This window comes from Mirounga angustirostris, unplaced genomic scaffold, assembly GCF_029215605.1.
Source record: "Mirounga angustirostris isolate CCGP_5_RB_7025 unplaced genomic scaffold, mMirAng1.0.hap1 SCAF_10, whole genome shotgun sequence".
NCBI classification, from domain to species: domain Eukaryota; kingdom Metazoa; phylum Chordata; class Mammalia; order Carnivora; family Phocidae; genus Mirounga; species Mirounga angustirostris.
In genome coordinates, this window is record NW_026991718.1 from 122046224 (window position 1) to 122063334 (window position 17111).

General features: G+C 47.2%; 1 protein-coding gene and 1 long non-coding RNA gene across 2 annotated transcripts in view; one reads left to right on the forward strand and one right to left on the reverse strand.

Annotated features, from left to right (window-relative positions):
* The window catches only part of LOC129046086 (uncharacterized), a 112051-nt gene extending 98908 nt beyond the window's left edge, over positions 1-13143 (reverse strand). Inside the window, exons 1-2 of the long non-coding RNA XR_008506814.2 lie at positions 13073-13143; positions 8564-8761 (exon numbers count right to left, since the gene is read on the reverse strand). This is a non-coding gene — a long non-coding RNA (uncharacterized LOC129046086). The remainder of the gene's footprint in view (positions 1-8563; positions 8762-13072) is intronic.
* Positions 13144-13212: 69 nt separating this feature from the next.
* Positions 13213-16911, forward strand: SRSF6 (serine and arginine rich splicing factor 6). The gene is made up of 6 exons (XM_045885783.3): positions 13213-13467; positions 13691-13839; positions 15151-15275; positions 15421-15629; positions 15905-15988; positions 16090-16911. Exons 1-6 carry the CDS (start codon positions 13361-13363, stop codon positions 16448-16450), a joined length of 1035 nt encoding a protein of 344 aa, XP_045741739.1. The 5' UTR covers positions 13213-13360; the 3' UTR covers positions 16451-16911.
* The last annotated feature ends 200 nt before the right edge of the window (positions 16912-17111 follow it).

Sequence of the window (17111 nt, forward strand, 5' to 3'; positions counted from 1 at the left end):
AACACAACTCTAAGCTCTCTCCCTCCCCCCACCTCACTTCCCTACCCTCCTACCCACGTTTCCTGGGATCACCTCCCACGTAAACTTCATGTCCTCCAATCTTTTTCTCAGGGCCTGCATCTAGGGCAACCAAACCAAGACAAACGTGTGTCTTCCCCTCCCTTGTCCTCTTCTCTGTGGAAACACAGAACGTTCTACGCACACTTGGAAGTCTGGGCGTGCCCTTGAAGGAGAGACCCCTGACTCCAGCTCTCTCCCGGGAGGGAAGTCAGTAGGGGTAATTGTCAGCCAGCACGGGGAGGCCTGGATCTAAGATGGGCTGGCTGTGTCTCTGTAATCTCTGCACCTAGAGTCGGAAAAATAATTGGCAGACACCTTTCCTGGCCATTAATTCTTTACAGCACACACTGAGCCCTTGGGGCAAAAACTGATTGTCTGCAGTTCCTGCCAGGTTCCCCTGAATTCAGAACAAGGAGCATGACTTTCCCCTCACCCTCTCTACAGACAACCAGGCTTCTCCTTCCTGCTCCTTCCTCCGCCCACCTCCAGAGCCCGAGAGTGGCCAGGAAAGCTGTTTGTGCAGACTGGAAAAGATAAGAACTAGCTCTCCACCCAGAGGGATGGGACCAAGGGTTGAAAGCCGTGATGGAAATCATGAAACGTGGAGACGTGATTCATACTTTCTTTTCAGAGAATATTTGTCCGGCATCCACACTTTTCCCCATGATCACCAGTAACCCCTGCAACTCTCTCTCGCAGCAGTATTATTTCCATGCCCATTTCACAGGCTCAGAGGCTCAGAGAGGGGAAGTGGCTTAGCGTGAGTGACAAAGAGTCTCTCCTTGTCCAAACCGCAATCAGGCTCCTCTGCACCCTCCTCCCAACGAGGCCCTGACTTCAGAGATTCTGTGTTCACCTCCGCTAATATATATAATTTTAGCAAGAATCCTGCTAAGTTGGTTGAGCCGGGATCCCCCACCCTTAATACCTGATCCTCCTCCATGTCCAACCATGTCCCTCATCCTCCGCCACCCACACCAGGTCTAGCTGGCCACCCTGGCCTGCCTTCAGCAAGAATCCTGTGAGGTCGCTTTAACCAGAATCTCCCTTACTCCTGATGTTTCCTATTAGTAATATCCCATGCACCGACCACCCCCTGCTCCTCAGCTATAAATTACTTGTCCTTGTTGTGTTGGGGGGTGAGCTCAATCTCTCTCCCCTACCACAAACCCCATAACAGTCATCTCTACATCTATCCCTGTGCACCCCCTGAATTAAGTCTGCTTAGCGGTTCTTCACAAGCGTCATGAACAATGTTCTCTTTAAACAGGTCACATAGAGAAGACATCGATTTGGACGCAGGTCTGTTTGACTCCAAAGGCCTTTTTCTTCCCTATGTCCTATGTTGTTGTTTTTTTTCCTTCAGTAAACATTTCCTGAGCACCTACTATGTGCTGGGCCCTATGCTGAGCCCAGAGGAGAACATAAAGATGAGTAAGGAATATTTCTTTCCAGGGTGCCTCGATGGCTCCATTGGTTAAGTGTCTGCCTTCAGCTCAGGTCATGATCTCAGGGTCCTGGGGTCAGGCCCTGCGGTGGGGGCTCCCCACTCAGTGGGAAGTCTGCTTGTCCCTCTGCCTCTGCCCCTCTCTCTGCTCGTGCTCTTTCTCTCTCAAATAAATAAAATTTAAAAAATCTTAAAAAAAAATATGTATATATTTCTTTCCTCTATGAGGGAGAAATAAAATCTTCCCCATTCTGCCCATTCTACAGCCCAGGGGTCGGGGCTTGTTTTTATAGTATTTACAGAGAGCCACAGGAGCTTGAGCTAAAAGGGCAGAATTGAACAGATGCCCACAAGGCCAGAGTACTGACTGCCTGACCCTTTATAAAAAAAGGTTGCCGCCCTCTGGTCTACACCACACCAGGCACTGAAGATAACACTGTCTTCCTTACTCCTCAGCTCAACTCTGTGAGGCTCATCCTACGATTGATAACACCCATTTTACAGATGAGGAAATGAGGCTAGGGGACATGAGGAGACTTGTCACCCTGCTGGAAAAGTATAAAGTTGGATAATCCCAAAGCCCACCACCCTTCCCTTCTGGATGTCCCTTCACTGCTCCAGACCCCGTCCAAAACACTGGTGGCCAAAGTTCTGAGACACTGACACTGATACCTGAAACAGCCCACAACCCCCGCCAGGAGTGGGCTACCAGGCCACTGGACTCTGCCAGGCTGGTCTGAGAGCTGAAGCCAGGCTGGTCTCCTACTGGACGCTTTCCTCCCACTGGATCAGGAGGCCTTTGCTGTGGTGAACAGGCATTCACGTGCTAATCTTCAGTCTGAGGCGGGGTAATTATTTCTGTTGGTTTTTTTATCGAGCCTTCGTGGGAAGGGCAGAGTGACAACCACGTGGGATGATGCCTGGGGGGCCAGCTGCAGTGTGCCCCATGACAAAAGTGGCCCGGGTCAGGTCACTAGAAGCCACACATCCATACGCTCTGATCAGGGGAAGATGCTCTGAACACAAAGTTGCAAGGGGAGGTGGGCTGAGCTGAGCTAGCTGCTCTGTTATCTCAACACTCGCCTCCACAAGCCAAAGTTGAACACCTCGCTGGGAACACCTGCATCTCTCCGCCCAGGGCTTGATCTCTAGCTGTGGGAGACCTTGGCCACAGAGTGAACAACCCTCAACCAACACAGCTGGCCAGCTAATATACAGACAATGCAGCGTCCTCACCCCTTGGTCTGAGGTGTGTTCCGCTGGCTCCCAGAGTCCCCAGGGCAATTAAGCGACAGGTATCACCACGGCCACCAGCCCAGTAATGCGCCCTTTCCTGGTTTTCTTCCCTTCCCAGCTATGTCTTCCTCTCCCAGGGGACAGGGAGATTGCCTGGGATCACCTCCCAAATAAACTACGTGCACTTTCATCTTGTCTTAGGATCTGCTTCCAGAGGAATCCAAACCCAGGTAAGCCTCAAGAGCTCATCACGCCATCTCACCTGATCTCTACCTCAGCCCTGAGAGCCAGGATCATCCCCATTTTTTAGAGGTGGAGACTGAGGTGCTCATAGAGTTTAGGTAGTCAGAACCCCAACTGGCCAGGGATTAGCAAGAGCCAGAGGCTCAACAAAGGTTCCTGGTGGGAGGGGATTTGAGCCTGTCTTCTTGACCACAGAGTGAAACTATCCCAGACCCAGGCTGAGCCCCAACTTTACAGCTCACTCTGCTCCAGCTCCAGCTCGCCTCTCCCCCATGACCATTCCCCCAGAATCCTCCATCAGTGAAGACAGCTGGAATGGGGTCAGAGGTTACTTCTAGAATCAACCTGTCATAAAAGATGGAGAACTAAGAGTTCTTAGCTTGTAACAATTCCATAAAAATGATCTCCTCAGTGGGTACACTGAGGGAAAAAAATGGCGTGGATGAACTCTGCATTTATTAAACAGTAATAATAGCCAACACTTATTTAGTGCCTACTAGGGTGTCTCTCCCGATCAGATGGGGGCCCCCAAATGTGGGGCGTGGGCAGTGAAAGTCACCCGTGGCAGAAAAAAGGAGATGGATGTTTATTGAACACACTGCGGGGGGGGGGGGGGGCAGCACAGCAGAGGCAAGACTGACTGCATGGAGGCCGTGGGTGGGGGAAGGTGAGGAGGTATGGGAATGTATGGAATCTTCCCTTTTTTGGTAACCATCCCTGGTTATAAGTAGCCCATTGGTCAGTTAGGGCCTGTGGATACTTTGAGGTGGGTCAATAGATAGGCCTGTCTGGATTCAGCTCTGGGGGGCACTGTGGGCCCTTTTGTCTTGCTCTACATTCCATTGCTCAAGCCTGTCGCCTAACAGCACCCTCTACACCTAGTAAGTGCTGAGCGCTATTCTAAAAGCTTTACAATAAAATAACTTTTTTAAACGCTCACTCTTGGGGCGCCTGGGTGGCTCAGTCAGTTAAGCATCCAACTCTTGATTTCAGCTCAGGTCATGATCTCAGGGTCCTGGGATCGAGCCCCACATCGGGCTCCCTGCTCAGCGGGAAGTCTGCTTCTCCCTCTCCCTCTGCCGCATGTGCGCACACGCTCTCTCTCAAATAAATAAAATCTTTAAAAATAAATAAAATGCTCACTCTCTGAGACAGGTACTATCACTTTTTCCATTTTACGAACAAGGAAACCGAGGCACAAAGAGATCAAGAAATGTGTCCAAGGTCACACGGCTAGCAGATGATGGCACCGGAAACAGAACCCAAGCAATCTGGCTCCGGAGATACGCTTTTAATCCTTGTTAAAAGATGAATGAATGCAGAAACTAATACAACATTGTATGTTAATTATACTTACATTATTTTTTAAAAGTTTTAAAAATGAAGGAAGGCATATTAAAAATTTTAAGAGTTTGAGTAAAATCCTAATTGAGTCTGGCAGCGTTAAACCAACAGTGGTCAGGGGCACTCTCCCACAGGGTCAGGCGGAAAGACATATGGGGGGCAAGGTTGGCTCTGAGGGCCACACCTGGAGAGGGTCACAGAGGAGTCTGAGTACAGACTGGTCAGCAGCCAGGGTGACAAACAGACTTGAAAGCAGACCCCATGAGAGATTGGGGGACTCGGTATTCAGCCAAAAGGGGAGGACGTGAACAGAGGGTCTGAGGGCTGCCCCCAAACATCTGGAAGACGTAGGTGTGGGAAACAGATGTGATTATTTGAACAGCCTCAGGGACACAACCAGGACCAGTGGCTAGACAATTCAAGACAGCGATTTTTTACTTTCTGTAAAGAATTTACTCAAAATGAGAGATGTCTAATAAGGGACTCGGCTGTCTGGTTAGGCAGTGAATGCTCCATCACAGGAGATGTTCCAGTAAGGGCCAGAAAACCTCTGGGTGAATAAGGTCTTGACAATCAGAAGATTTAGATTCAGGGACCTTCAAAGACCTCCCTCTCTCTGAGCTTCATTGAGACCTGGATGAGGCATCCGGTGGAATTTGTCTACCCTTGTAATCATACCAGTGGCCACCAGATGGCAACAGAGCCCCATCTTCCCAGTCAAGGAGCAATTCACTCACAAAAACCAAAATAAATAGTTAACTGATTCAGACAAAATGACATTCATGAGCAAAGATTATGAATCAAATCCTCAGGAGCTTTAGTCCCCAGCACAATCCACAGGGCTCCAGGACAAGTAAATTATAAAAATGTTTGAGACTGATAATCCTTTTTTGAAAAAAATTTTCCATTGAAGTACAACGTACATATAGCAAGGTACACAAATCATAAGTGTACAAGCTCAATGAGTTCTCGCAAACAGGGCACACCTGTGTAACAAGAAATAAAATATGACCAGAATTCCAGAAGCCCCCCACCTAGTCACCACCCCCCATCCTGACCTCTAACTCCATAGATTAGTTTCGCTTGTTTTTCTACATACAGGGAATCAGATGGTATGGATTCCTTTGTGCCTTGCTTAGATGGTTATGTATGGTATGAGATCTGCGGATTTTGCTGTGTGTCGTCTTTCAATCTCATTGCCATGTAGTAGTGTGTGGTGTGAATAAACCACAACTGATTTGTCCATTCTCTTGTTATGTGCATCTGAGGGCTCATAGGCAGGCTACTAGTAAAGGGCTGCTATGCTGAGGGCTCCTACATATAATACTGCTATGAGTTTCTAGTATGTCCCTTATGGAGAGCGTGTATACACATTTATTTTATGGAATTGCTAGGTCACAGGGGTAGATGCTAGCTAGCGCTTTCAGCCTTAGTAGACAGTTCAGTAGACATTACCACCCAGTTTCCAAAGTGACTGCACCAAGTGACATTCCCACTGACAATGTATGAGAATATCTGTGGCTGTCTGGCCACACCAGAATCCTCTGTCTGGATGAGTTTTGGTGAAAGAAACGTGGGCTCTGGAGTGAGCATCCCTGCAGAGGGTCTGAGGGTCCCGGAAGCATGAGCGAGTGGGTTTGAACCAGAAGGAAGAGTCCATCCCACCAGCACGCCCTGATGAGCTCTTCAGCAATGGTATCTGCTGAACGGAGAGCCTCGCTTCGTGAGCTCTGAACAATATTGCCAGAGCGGTGTTCTCACCGAGCGCTCACTGCGCGCCTGGCACTCTCCTCAGTGCTGGGGGTGGAAGCTTACATTCTAGTGGGGGTGGGCACGGACAGTAAATAAATGTATGTCAAGTGGTGAAAGTTCTGTAAAGAAAAATGGAACAGGGTAAGAAGATGTAGAGTGCAGAGAGGGGTGCTATTTTAAAATGTCGGCTACAGGGCGCCTGGGTGGCTCAGTTGGTTAAGCGACTGCCTTCAGCTCAGGTCATGATCCTGGAGTCCCGGGATCGAGTCCCGCATCGGGCTCCCTGCTCGGCAGGGAGTCTGCTTCTCCCTCTGACCCTCCTCCCTCTCATGCTCTCTGTCTCAAATAAATAAATAAAATCTTTAAAAAAAAAAAAAAAAAGGGGACCCTGTGCACTGTGGCTGGGAATGCAAGTTGCTGCAGCCGTTGTGGAAAACAGTGTGGAGGTTCCTCAAAAAATTAAAAATAGAACCACCATATAATCCAGCAATCCCACTTCTGGGTGTATACTCAAAGGAAATGAAAGTACTATTTCAAAAAGATACCAGCACTCCCACAGTCATTTCAGCATTATTCACAATAGCCAAAATATGGAAATAACTGAAGTGTCCATTGACAGAAGAATGAATAAAGAAAATGTGGCATATGTGTGTATATATATATATATAATATAATTAATATTAATATATATTAATAATATATATATTATTCAGGCATAAAAAAAAGGAGAAAATCCTGCCTTTTGTGACAACATGGATGGATCTTGAGGACATTGTGTGCTAGGTGAAATAAGTCAGGCACAGAAAGACAAATGCCACGTGTTCTCCCTTATATACGGAATCTGAAAAAGCTGAACTTGTAGAATGAGTAGAACAATGGTTGCCAGGGGCTGGGGGGTGGGAAAATGGGGAGATGCTGGTCAAGGGGTACAAACGCCCAGCTATAAGATGAATAAGTTCTGGGAATCTAATGTACAGCATGGTGACTAAGATTAACAATTAACAACTATATCAACAACTGGAAAAATGTTGAGAGTAGATCTTAAGTGTTATCACCCCACACACAACTATGGCAATAACATGAGGGGCTGGAGGTGTTAACTAACCTTATTATAGTGACCATCTTGCAACTGTTGAATTGTGTGTTGAATCATCATGTATGCTACCTTGAACTACACATATTGTATGTTAATAATATCTCAATAAATCTGGGTTAAAAATATAAAAGAATAAAATAAAATAAGTGGTTAGAGGAATGATAAAGTGACTTTGAAGAGAAACCAGAGATGAGAAAACAAACCATAAGAAAAGAGAGCTCCAGAGACGGAGCCATTCAGTGCAAAGGCCCTGTGCTTGGCACATTCAAGGCACAGTGAGAAGGAAATAGGAGGAGGAGTAAGACTGCTGGGAAAAAGTTAGTGGGGCCATGATTACGCAGGACCCGCCCTCCTGGATGCTCAAAGATAACCACAAACCCAACACAACATACACATATCTACTCATATGAAACGTCGGGGCTTGAGGGTTTGGGGCGGCTATTGCTGTTTATAAAAATGCAATCGTGCCTATATTAACACTGGCCTTTCTCACTTAACAACATACCATAGGCATCTTTTTAAGTCCGTAGCATGGATTGGGGCAGGCAGACTTTCTGAGAAGAACCAGCTTGTAAATATCTGAGACTCTGTGGGCAGACAGTGTCTGTGGCCGCTGCTTGGTACTGCTCTTGTCCGCTCCGGAGCGGACACAGACTACACGTGAGGGAGTGAGAGTGGCTGTGTTCCAACAGAACTTGACTTACAAAATGCGTGGCGGGCCACATTGGGCCTCAGGTGGTGGTTTCCAAACCCTGGCACATAGCTTCCCTGTTATATTGCCAATGTCAAGAGCAGTGGATGCTACATAGTAGGCACACAATAAATATTTGTTAAATGAATAAATCTAGGGGCGCCTGGGTGGCTCAGTCATTAAACATCTGCCTTTGGCTCAGGTCATGATCCCAGGGTCCTGGGATCGAGCCCCGTGTCAGGCTCCCTGCTCGACGGGAAGCCTGCTTCTCCCTCTCCCACTCTCCCTGCTTGTGTTCCGTCTCTGGCTCTTTCTCTCTGTCAAGTAAATTTAAAAATGTTAAAAAAAAAAGAATAAATCTAACATTTTTTTTTTTTAGTGGTTACAGAATATTCCATTGCTAGAATATAATCTTAGGGCCTAAGGTTTTACAAATTAATCCTCTTATCAAGAAGATTTCTAGGAGTAAGGTGGCTGGGTCAAAGCCTCGTGAACTTTCTGCTTGTCAATGGGCCAGCCTCCTTGAATCCCTTTGCTCTCGGCTTCTGTGACACTGTACTCTGGTTTCTTTCCCTACCTCTCTTCCAAGTCTCTTGTCCTGTACTGAAGTTTCAGAGTTGCCCTGAGAGACAGAATAGGCCCCCCACCAAAGATGTCCACGTCCTCCTCCCCGGATTATAAAATGTTACCTTACCCGGCAAAAGGGACTCTGCAGAAGTGAGTGGCTCAGTCCGTTAAGTGTCTGCCTTCGGCTCAGGTCGCAATCCCAGGGTCCTGGGATTGAGTCCCTCAGGCTCCTTGCTCAGCGGGGAGTCTGCTTCTCCCTCTGCCTGCTGCTCCCCCTGCTTGTGTGCGCTCACTCTCTCTCTCCTAACAAATGGATAAATAAAATCTTAAAAAAAAAAAAAAAAAAAAGAAGTGATTAGGTCAAGGATGTTGAGATGGAGAGTGTATCCTGGATTATCCAGGTGGGCCCAACGTAATCATGGGGGGCAGGGGGTGGGGGTCTCATAAGAGGAAGGCAGGAAACTCAGCATCAGGAGATTTGACCGTGGAAGCAGGGGTCAGGGTCAGAGTTAACTGGGTGCAAGAAGGTCTCAACCAAAATTCATGGCTTCAGAGATGGAGGAACGGGCCACAAGCCAAAGAATGCAGATGTCTCTAGAAGCTAGAAAATGCAAGGGAACAGATTCCCCCCTCCTGGAGCCTCCAGAAGGAATGGAGTCCTGCTGACACCAGTTTTAACCCAGTGAACCATTCTGGACTCCTGACCTCCTGAGCTGTAAGCTAATAAGTTTGTGTTGCTTTAAACCAGTGAGTTGGTGGTAATTTGTTGCAGCAGCCATACGGATTATATGTAGGAATTAGTACAGTTCCCCAGAGTGTAGTTCTGAATTTTCTTCTGCTCTCCATCTAAATTTACTCTTTTGGGGTTTCCATCCAGTTTGTGACTAACTCACAGGTTTCTATCTCTGGCCCACTGTGTGCATTTTTTTTCCACTTGACACTAATAGATTTTATTTGTTTATAGGTTCTTAATGCATTTTACCGGGCATGTGCTTGGATGCTGTGGGCCCAAATTCATGTACTCAGAAAGAAAAAAAAAATTGCACATTCACAGTTAATCATACTTGGATCATTACATTTCCTTGTCATATTGCTCAGATAATACCAGATATTTATTTTTTTTTAAGATTTTATTTATTCATTTGAGACACAGAGATACAGAGAGAGAGAGAGCATGAGCAGTGGGAGAGGCAGAGGGAGAGGGAGAGGCAGACTCCCAGCTGAGCCAGGAGCCCGATGTGGGGCTCGATCCCAGGACCCTGGGATTATGACCTGAGCTGAAGGCAGACGCTCAACCATCTGAGCCACCCAGGCGCCCCGATAATACCAGATATTTAAATAGGTCAGTATAGGGGCACCTATATAGTCGTTAAGTGTTTGCCTTCGGCTCAGGTCATAATCTCAGGGTCCTGGGATGGAGCCCCGCATCGGGCTCCCTGCTCAGCAAGAAGCCTGCTTCTCCCTCTCCCACTCCCCCTGCTTGTGTTCCCTCTCTCGCTGTGTCTCTCTCTGTCAAATAAATAGATAAAATCTTTAATAAATAAATAAATAGTTCAGTATATCCCATTGCCTTGAGTGGTGAAACCTTGTTATCCTGCCACTTCTGTTGAAAATTCTGGTTAATCCTTGAACACTTTAGAACGCAACGGAAGCCCATGCTCAGTGCCACACATTCCCTCACTGTCACAAGCAATACCTTAGGGGGCAATTCTGTGTCTCAGCAGACATTTGTCAACATGTCAAGACACTTGTGTTTACCCCCAATTTTTTTTATTGAAGTATAGCTGGCATACAATGTTATATTAGTTTCAGGAGTGCAACATAATGATTTGACAACTCTGTACATTACTCAGTGCTCATCACCTTATGTGTGGTCACCGTCTGTCACCACATCAGTTTATTACAATACTACTGACTACAGGGGCGCCTGGGTGGCTCAGTTGGTTAAGCGACTGCCTTCAGCTCAGGTCATGATCCTGGAGTCCCTGGATAGAGTCCCACATCGGGCTCCCTGCTCGGCAGGGAGCCTGCTTCTGCCTCTGACCCTCCCCCCTCTCATGTGCTCTCTCTCTCTCATTCTCTCTGTCTCAAATAAATAAATAAAATCTTTAAAAAAAAAAATACTACTGACTACATTCCCTATGCTATACTTTTCATCTCCATGACTTATTTCATGACTAAAAGTTTGTACTTCTAATCCCTCTCACTCAAGAAATTTTTGGTCATCACAGCTGGAGAAGGCCAAGAGCTACAGGCATCTAGCAGGTAGAAGCCAGCCAGGGATGCTGCTGAACATCCTACAGTGCACGGGACAGCCCCTCACAACAGAGAATTACCTGGCTACAAATGTTGGTAGTGCTTAGGTTGAGAAACCCTGTCTAGATGAATCCTGTACAGATGTTTTTCAAAAAGGGTTTGGATTCACTTGGCAACATTTAACCCAATACTGCAGTTGGAAAGTACCTTTAATCTCATCCCTTCTGAGGTTCTTTCAATCATCTGCTTCCCATCTCTTTCACACTATGTCCCTGACAATTTCCATTTCTGAATTCCATTCCTGCAGTGAGCCCTGCTACATTTGCTCCACTCCAGGTAAACATACTTGAGTTGCCATGTTCACCCCAAATCCACTCAGGGTGACAGCTTCTGAAATGCTAACATTTTCAGACATCATACAGCAAAACCTACCAGAATCCAGTTTACACCCACTTCAAATCACATGGTATTTGGGATTGAAAACCGCAATGTGTGCTCTAAACTGTCCAATTTATGGGAAATTATGGATTCAAAGTTATTAACTCTCTCTCTCAATGACAGATTTCTGCAGTTTTCTCCACAATTTTAGAATCAGCAATAGAGTGATCTTTATGTGCCACAATTGTAGGTATCTAAAGAAATGGACTCCTGTACTGTACATCTATGATTTCTCCTTTGAGTTGTTCTTCCAAAATATCAACAGAGGTGAGTTAGATCATCAAGACTCCACAGAATGCTGATGACCTAACACTCCCTTTAGTCATATTTGAGACCATGTCCTCTTCTGTAGCTAGTGCCTTAGGGGTTTTTTGTTAAGAGTAGCCATTGTGGGGCACCTGGCTGGCTCAGTCAGTGGAGTGTGTGACTCTTGATCTCAGGGTGGTGAGTTTGAGCCCCACACTGGGTATAGAGATTACTTAAAAAAAAAAAAAAAACAGAGGGGGGTAACCACTGGGCTCTGGGGAAAGAGGTGAGAGTAAGCAGAGGATAGCGTCAGCTGCATCTTTCTCTTTGGGCACATGAACTGCAAAGAGAGGAGGCAACACCCCATTCCCCGTACACATTCTTTAATAAGTACTACCCCATTACCTTCCCAAAAGGAATGTTCAGTCCAACCAACACTATCAGTGCATTTCTTGATTCACCTCTTGCCCATAATGAATTGTAACAATTTTTTAAATATCGACAATTTGATGTGTAAAAATGTCTCACCGTTGAATTATTTTCCCTAATTCGTATATGCCAAGAATTTTTAAAGATCTACCTTGTATTGTATTTATCTAACTTTAGGCACAGACTCTACAGCCTTTACCACTAGATGCCAGTATTAACACTTCTCCCCCTGCCCCGACAACCAGCTTGTCTCTAGACTTTGCCAAAAGTCCCCTGGAGGGCAAAATCGCCCTCTTTGAACCAGCTGAAGAATACTGAGGTTGGACCACTCAAAAAGAGCTGGAATATTCGGAAATACCTGAACAGCCAGTGATATCTCACTGATACTGTTTCCTCTCTTAGCTTCTGTGACCCAGTGCTCTCGCGGTTTTTCCCCACCTCTCTGCTCCCTCATTCCCAGTCTCCTTTCCTGTAGTCAAGTTTCAGAGTACACCAGGGCCTTCTGCTCTCCACTTAAACTTACTTCTTCGGGGTTTTCATGTAGTTCTCCAGCTTTAAAAGGTATCTAGTGATTCACTAAAAAAATGTGTATTTCTGCCTCATAGAAAAGGTGACTTCCAACCTGTTGGGGGAAGAGATGGCGCTGGGACACCGGAGAGCGCGCACCTCTGCAGGAGGGCCGTCAGGTCTTGCTCGACTTTCTTGGGCCAGAGGCTCCCTTTGTGAGCACCCACAGCGAGCGTGGAATTACCACGTACACAGCAATCTACAGGCGACTCCGGCTGCCAGTGCTTCCAGAAAGACCCACGGAGGGAGAGGGGGACGTGCCGCGAGGCGGTCAAGGCTGATGATGGCTGTGAGTGAGACCACAAGGGATAGAGAACAGTAGGAGTGTGCGCTCGCAACGCAATCGCGGCCGGGTCACCGCGACCCCGAGCTCAAGCCCGGGATGCGGTGAAATGAGCTAATCATCTATGTGGGAGCGCCAGTTCCCCGCCAAGCTGAGCGTGAACCCATCAGTGGAGGAAACGAGCCACCTCGCTTTCAGGAGCCAATCAGAGACCATGCAGGCCTATTATGACAACCTCGAGAGCCAATGAAAAACGGGAATCCTCTTGGCCAGCCTCCCGAGCGCCTGTACCGGGAGAGATCACCGAGAGGAAGTTTTTAGAAAGTACAAATTAGAAGACAAGTGTGTGGCTCGACGGGAGGACACTGCGTTTACAAAGATGGGTGCTGAAAACAGTGTGAGCGAGCAGAACCTCACCTCCCCGAAACTTCGCGTACGGTGGACCTGCAAGTCACCCCGAGCCCAGGGATCCAGCGCGGGAGGGTACGTGCTGCGCGCTGACGTCACGCGCCGGCCCCGCCCCCAGCTCGCCCGCCCTTATAGCGTAGCCCTGGCGCGCGCGCACCATTGTGTGGCTGGACTCGGCCGCCGCTGCGGTGTGAGGCGCGTGTTCGGGCTCTCGCCGTCCCCGCACCCGCACCGCGGCTTTTGCCTTGCGGTCCGCCGTTCGACAGCCAGCCTTCGGGGCTCCTGCCCGCCACGGACATGCCGCGCGTCTACATAGGACGCCTTAGTTACAACGTCCGGGAGAAGGACATCCAGCGCTTTTTCAGTGGCTATGGCCGCCTCCTCGAAATAGACCTCAAAAATGGGTGAGTCGGCCTGGTCGCCCGCGTCCTCCCGCAACGCCCCGGGTCTGGCGGCGGCGGGGCCCGCCGGACGGAAGCCGGCCAAGGCCGCGGCGCCGCGTGGCAGGCCTTCCAAGATGGCGGCGGCGCGGGGCCGCGGGGGCGCGCGCGGGGCCGCGGGGGCGTGCCCGTGCGCGTCCCCGGCCTAACGACGCCTCCCGGTCCCCGGCCTTCGCGCCGCCCCCAGGTACGGCTTCGTGGAGTTCGAGGACTCCCGCGACGCCGACGACGCCGTTTACGAGCTGAACGGCAAAGAGCTCTGCGGCGAGCGCGTGATCGTGGAGCACGCACGGGGCCCGCGCCGCGATCGCGACGGCTACAGCTACGGAAGCCGCAGTGAGTCCCACCCCCGCGCGCTCCGCGTCCTTGGGACCCTGGGGGGAGGGCGCAGGCTTAGGGTGGGCGGGGTGGGGCCTCCCAGCCCGGGCAGGCGCGGTGGCAGGGGTCCATTGATTCCAGTGTCCCCGGGCTTCGCTGCCTTCACGCCTGCCCGGGGCAGCCGCGGGACGCCGGAGCGCGGGGATTGGGTTGTGGGTTTTGCCTAGCAGGGTTGGGGTGTTTGGGGTTTTTTTATTATTACTATTTATTGGCTTTTGCTAAGTTGGGAGGGGGGTGGTTTGGGCCCCTGTCAGCACTGTCGTGGGCCCTGCCCACGGAGGAAGCGAGGGATGGCTGTATTTGTTGTATCCCCCTTGCTTACCGGACAGTGCTTTAGCTAGAAATGTGAATGTGTTAGCGTAGAAGTGTGAGGGCAGGCTGGGGTGGGGGGGGTGGGGGGGGTCAGGGAGGGGCTTTAAGTTTAGGTCTTAGAGTTATTAAAATTGGCGGGGGCCAAGGAAAATACTATTTTGACGTAATGTGGTATGGTACCACAAAGTAGACTTAAATACGCTTTATGCTGTATTCGAATTAGTGTGGGGCATGTTATTGGGAGGAGGTGGGAGGGGTTTGGTTATGTTAAATGTTTGATGTTGAAATTGTTGCATGTTGAATTCAAACTTTTTAACAAGTCCTTGATGTTTCAATTTGAAAGTGACCAATGGGGCTGAGGCTGTGTCCACTGAGGCTAAGATGACTGCCTTTCCTGATTGGCCTTGGCTTTTCCATACATTGTGTGACCCTTGCCCTATGACCCTTTGGCTGACCTTACCGGAAGCCATGACGACAGCAGCCTTTTGCCATTAGACGCAGGGTGATGGTGAGGATTCCAAGGGTTAGACAAAACTGGTTAATCTGAACTAGGTGACTGTTACCTTGCGTGTTTTGTGGCCAAACCACCACCAAAAACCTCACACTGTGATGTAAGTACTTAGTGTAACTAGTAAACATTTTTGTAAAATGTAGAAATGCATGTAATCAGTTAAGTTTTATATTTTACAATGTTCTGTAAAATAAAACTTAGCGAGGTAAATTGAATAAAGGAGCAGTCACTCTCTAACAGATTGTAGGAGGAGTTTAGTTGGATTTAGTCTATTTGACTTGCCCTTAATTTAATTTATGGCAAATCACAACTGTATCGAAGGTTTAGCAATATAATAGCAAAGTCCTACTCCAGTAAATAAAAGTTGATATGTTTGTACTAACTTTCAAAAAAACATGCATCCCTATCATTACAAAGCACCTAATTATGCTCTTCATGTGATAAAGGTGGTGGAGGTGGATACAGCAGTCGGAGAACCTCTGGCAGAGACAAATATGGACCACCTGTTCGTACAGAATTCAGGCTTATTGTAGAAAACCTTTCTAGTCGTTGCAGTTGGCAAGATTTAAAGGTACGTGCTATAATTTGAGATAAAAATGATATGGCTAGTGTTTAAAGGGTAGGTCTTTGTTTCACTTTATTTCTGAGAATCAAGTACAGTATGTAGATCTTTTTCTTTACTTTTCTAGGTTTGACTAGTCTTGTTGCTCTTTTAGGATTTCATGAGACAAGCAGGTGAAGTAACCTATGCGGATGCTCACAAAGAACGCACAAATGAAGGCGTGATTGAGTTCCGTTCCTATTCTGACATGAAGCGTGCTTTGGATAAACTGGATGGTACAGAAATAAATGGCAGAAATATTAGGCTCATTGAGGATAAACCACGAACGAGCCATAGGCGATCTTACTCTGGAAGCAGATCAAGGTAATTTGTTGAAAGATAGGGAGAGGAGAGGAAACAATATTTGCCAAGGGCAAAGAAAACTCAAATGGCAGTACTTGAATTGAGACTTAATTGAAATTAGTTCGGTATTTGTTTCTTTTTTATCGTGCATCATTGGGTTCTTTTCCAGGATGCTTTCAGGTGGATTTAATTGGTAGTAAACAATTATATTTTGCTTGTGTATTTTTTGTAAACGACACGAAAGTTTGTGTTGAGATGTATTGAGATTAAGGTTTTTATTATGCTTCTGGTTATAGGTCACGGTCTAGAAGAAGGTCACGAAGTAGGAGTCGCAGGAGCAGCCGCAGTAGATCTCGAAGCATCTCAAAAAGTCGCTCCCGGTAAATATTAAGCTGTTAGGATTTTCTTCTGACTTTTTCTGTTACTGTACTTGTATGTTCTGGCAAGGTACTGAAAGAGAAATCCAACTCTTCTTGTCCAGATCCAGGTCTCGGAGCAAAGGTCGATCACGTTCTCGATCAAAAGGCAGGAAATCTAGATCAAAAAGCAAATCTAAGCCCAAGTCTGATCGGGGCTCCCGTTCGCGCTCTCGAAGCAGATCTAAGGAGTATGAGAAATCTCGAAGCAGGTCTCGTTCTCGATCTCGTTCCCCCAAAGAAAATGGAAAAGGTGATATAAAGTCAAAATCTAGATCAAGAAGCCAGTCTCGTTCAAATTCACCCGTACCTGCTCCACCCTCAAAGGCACGTTCTGTGTCCCCTCCACCAAAAAGAGCTTCAAGATCCCGCTCTAGATCTCGTTCAAAGTCCAGATCACGGTCCAGATCGAGTTCCAGAGATTAACCTAGAACTCTATATTCTTTGCACACTATTATGGAACACTTTCCTACTTGCTTAGGCAGTTATTCTTCCATGTTTGTACTTGGCCTCTTCTGCAAGAGGAATCTCCTGAAAATGGGGGCACAAAGGAATTTGATTTGTGGCCAAATTTGATGAAAAAATGAGGTTCTAAAGAAATGGCATGAAGTCGAAGACCCTCTCCCTTCTTTGTAGAATTAAGATAACTTTGATTTTATAGCTTTTGAGCTAAAATAACTTTTGTAAAGATTAAGCTCATTTAGATTTTTTTTTAAGTATTTCAGCAGGATCTGCTGCAGGGATTTTTGTTGTTTTGTTTGCTTTTAAATTAACCGTTTCGAGCTTTGAATACCTAAGGCTTTAGAGGGAGATCCCGATTTTCAATTATGTTGGCTTTTTATAAAGCTTGAGTTATGTAAGATTTCAATAAAAATTTGCTACCAAGATGATTGCCTTACTGAATAGGTCACTATTAAATTCCTTTAAATATTGATAATTTGCTCTTTGTGGAAACAGTGTAAATTCTACATGTGTAAAAGAAGGCAAGCCTCAGACCAGCAATAAATTATTCCATTTGGATAACATTTTGTGCTGTTAATCAAATTTGCCAAAGTCTATCTGCCCCTTTGAGTTAAGTTAAAAATAA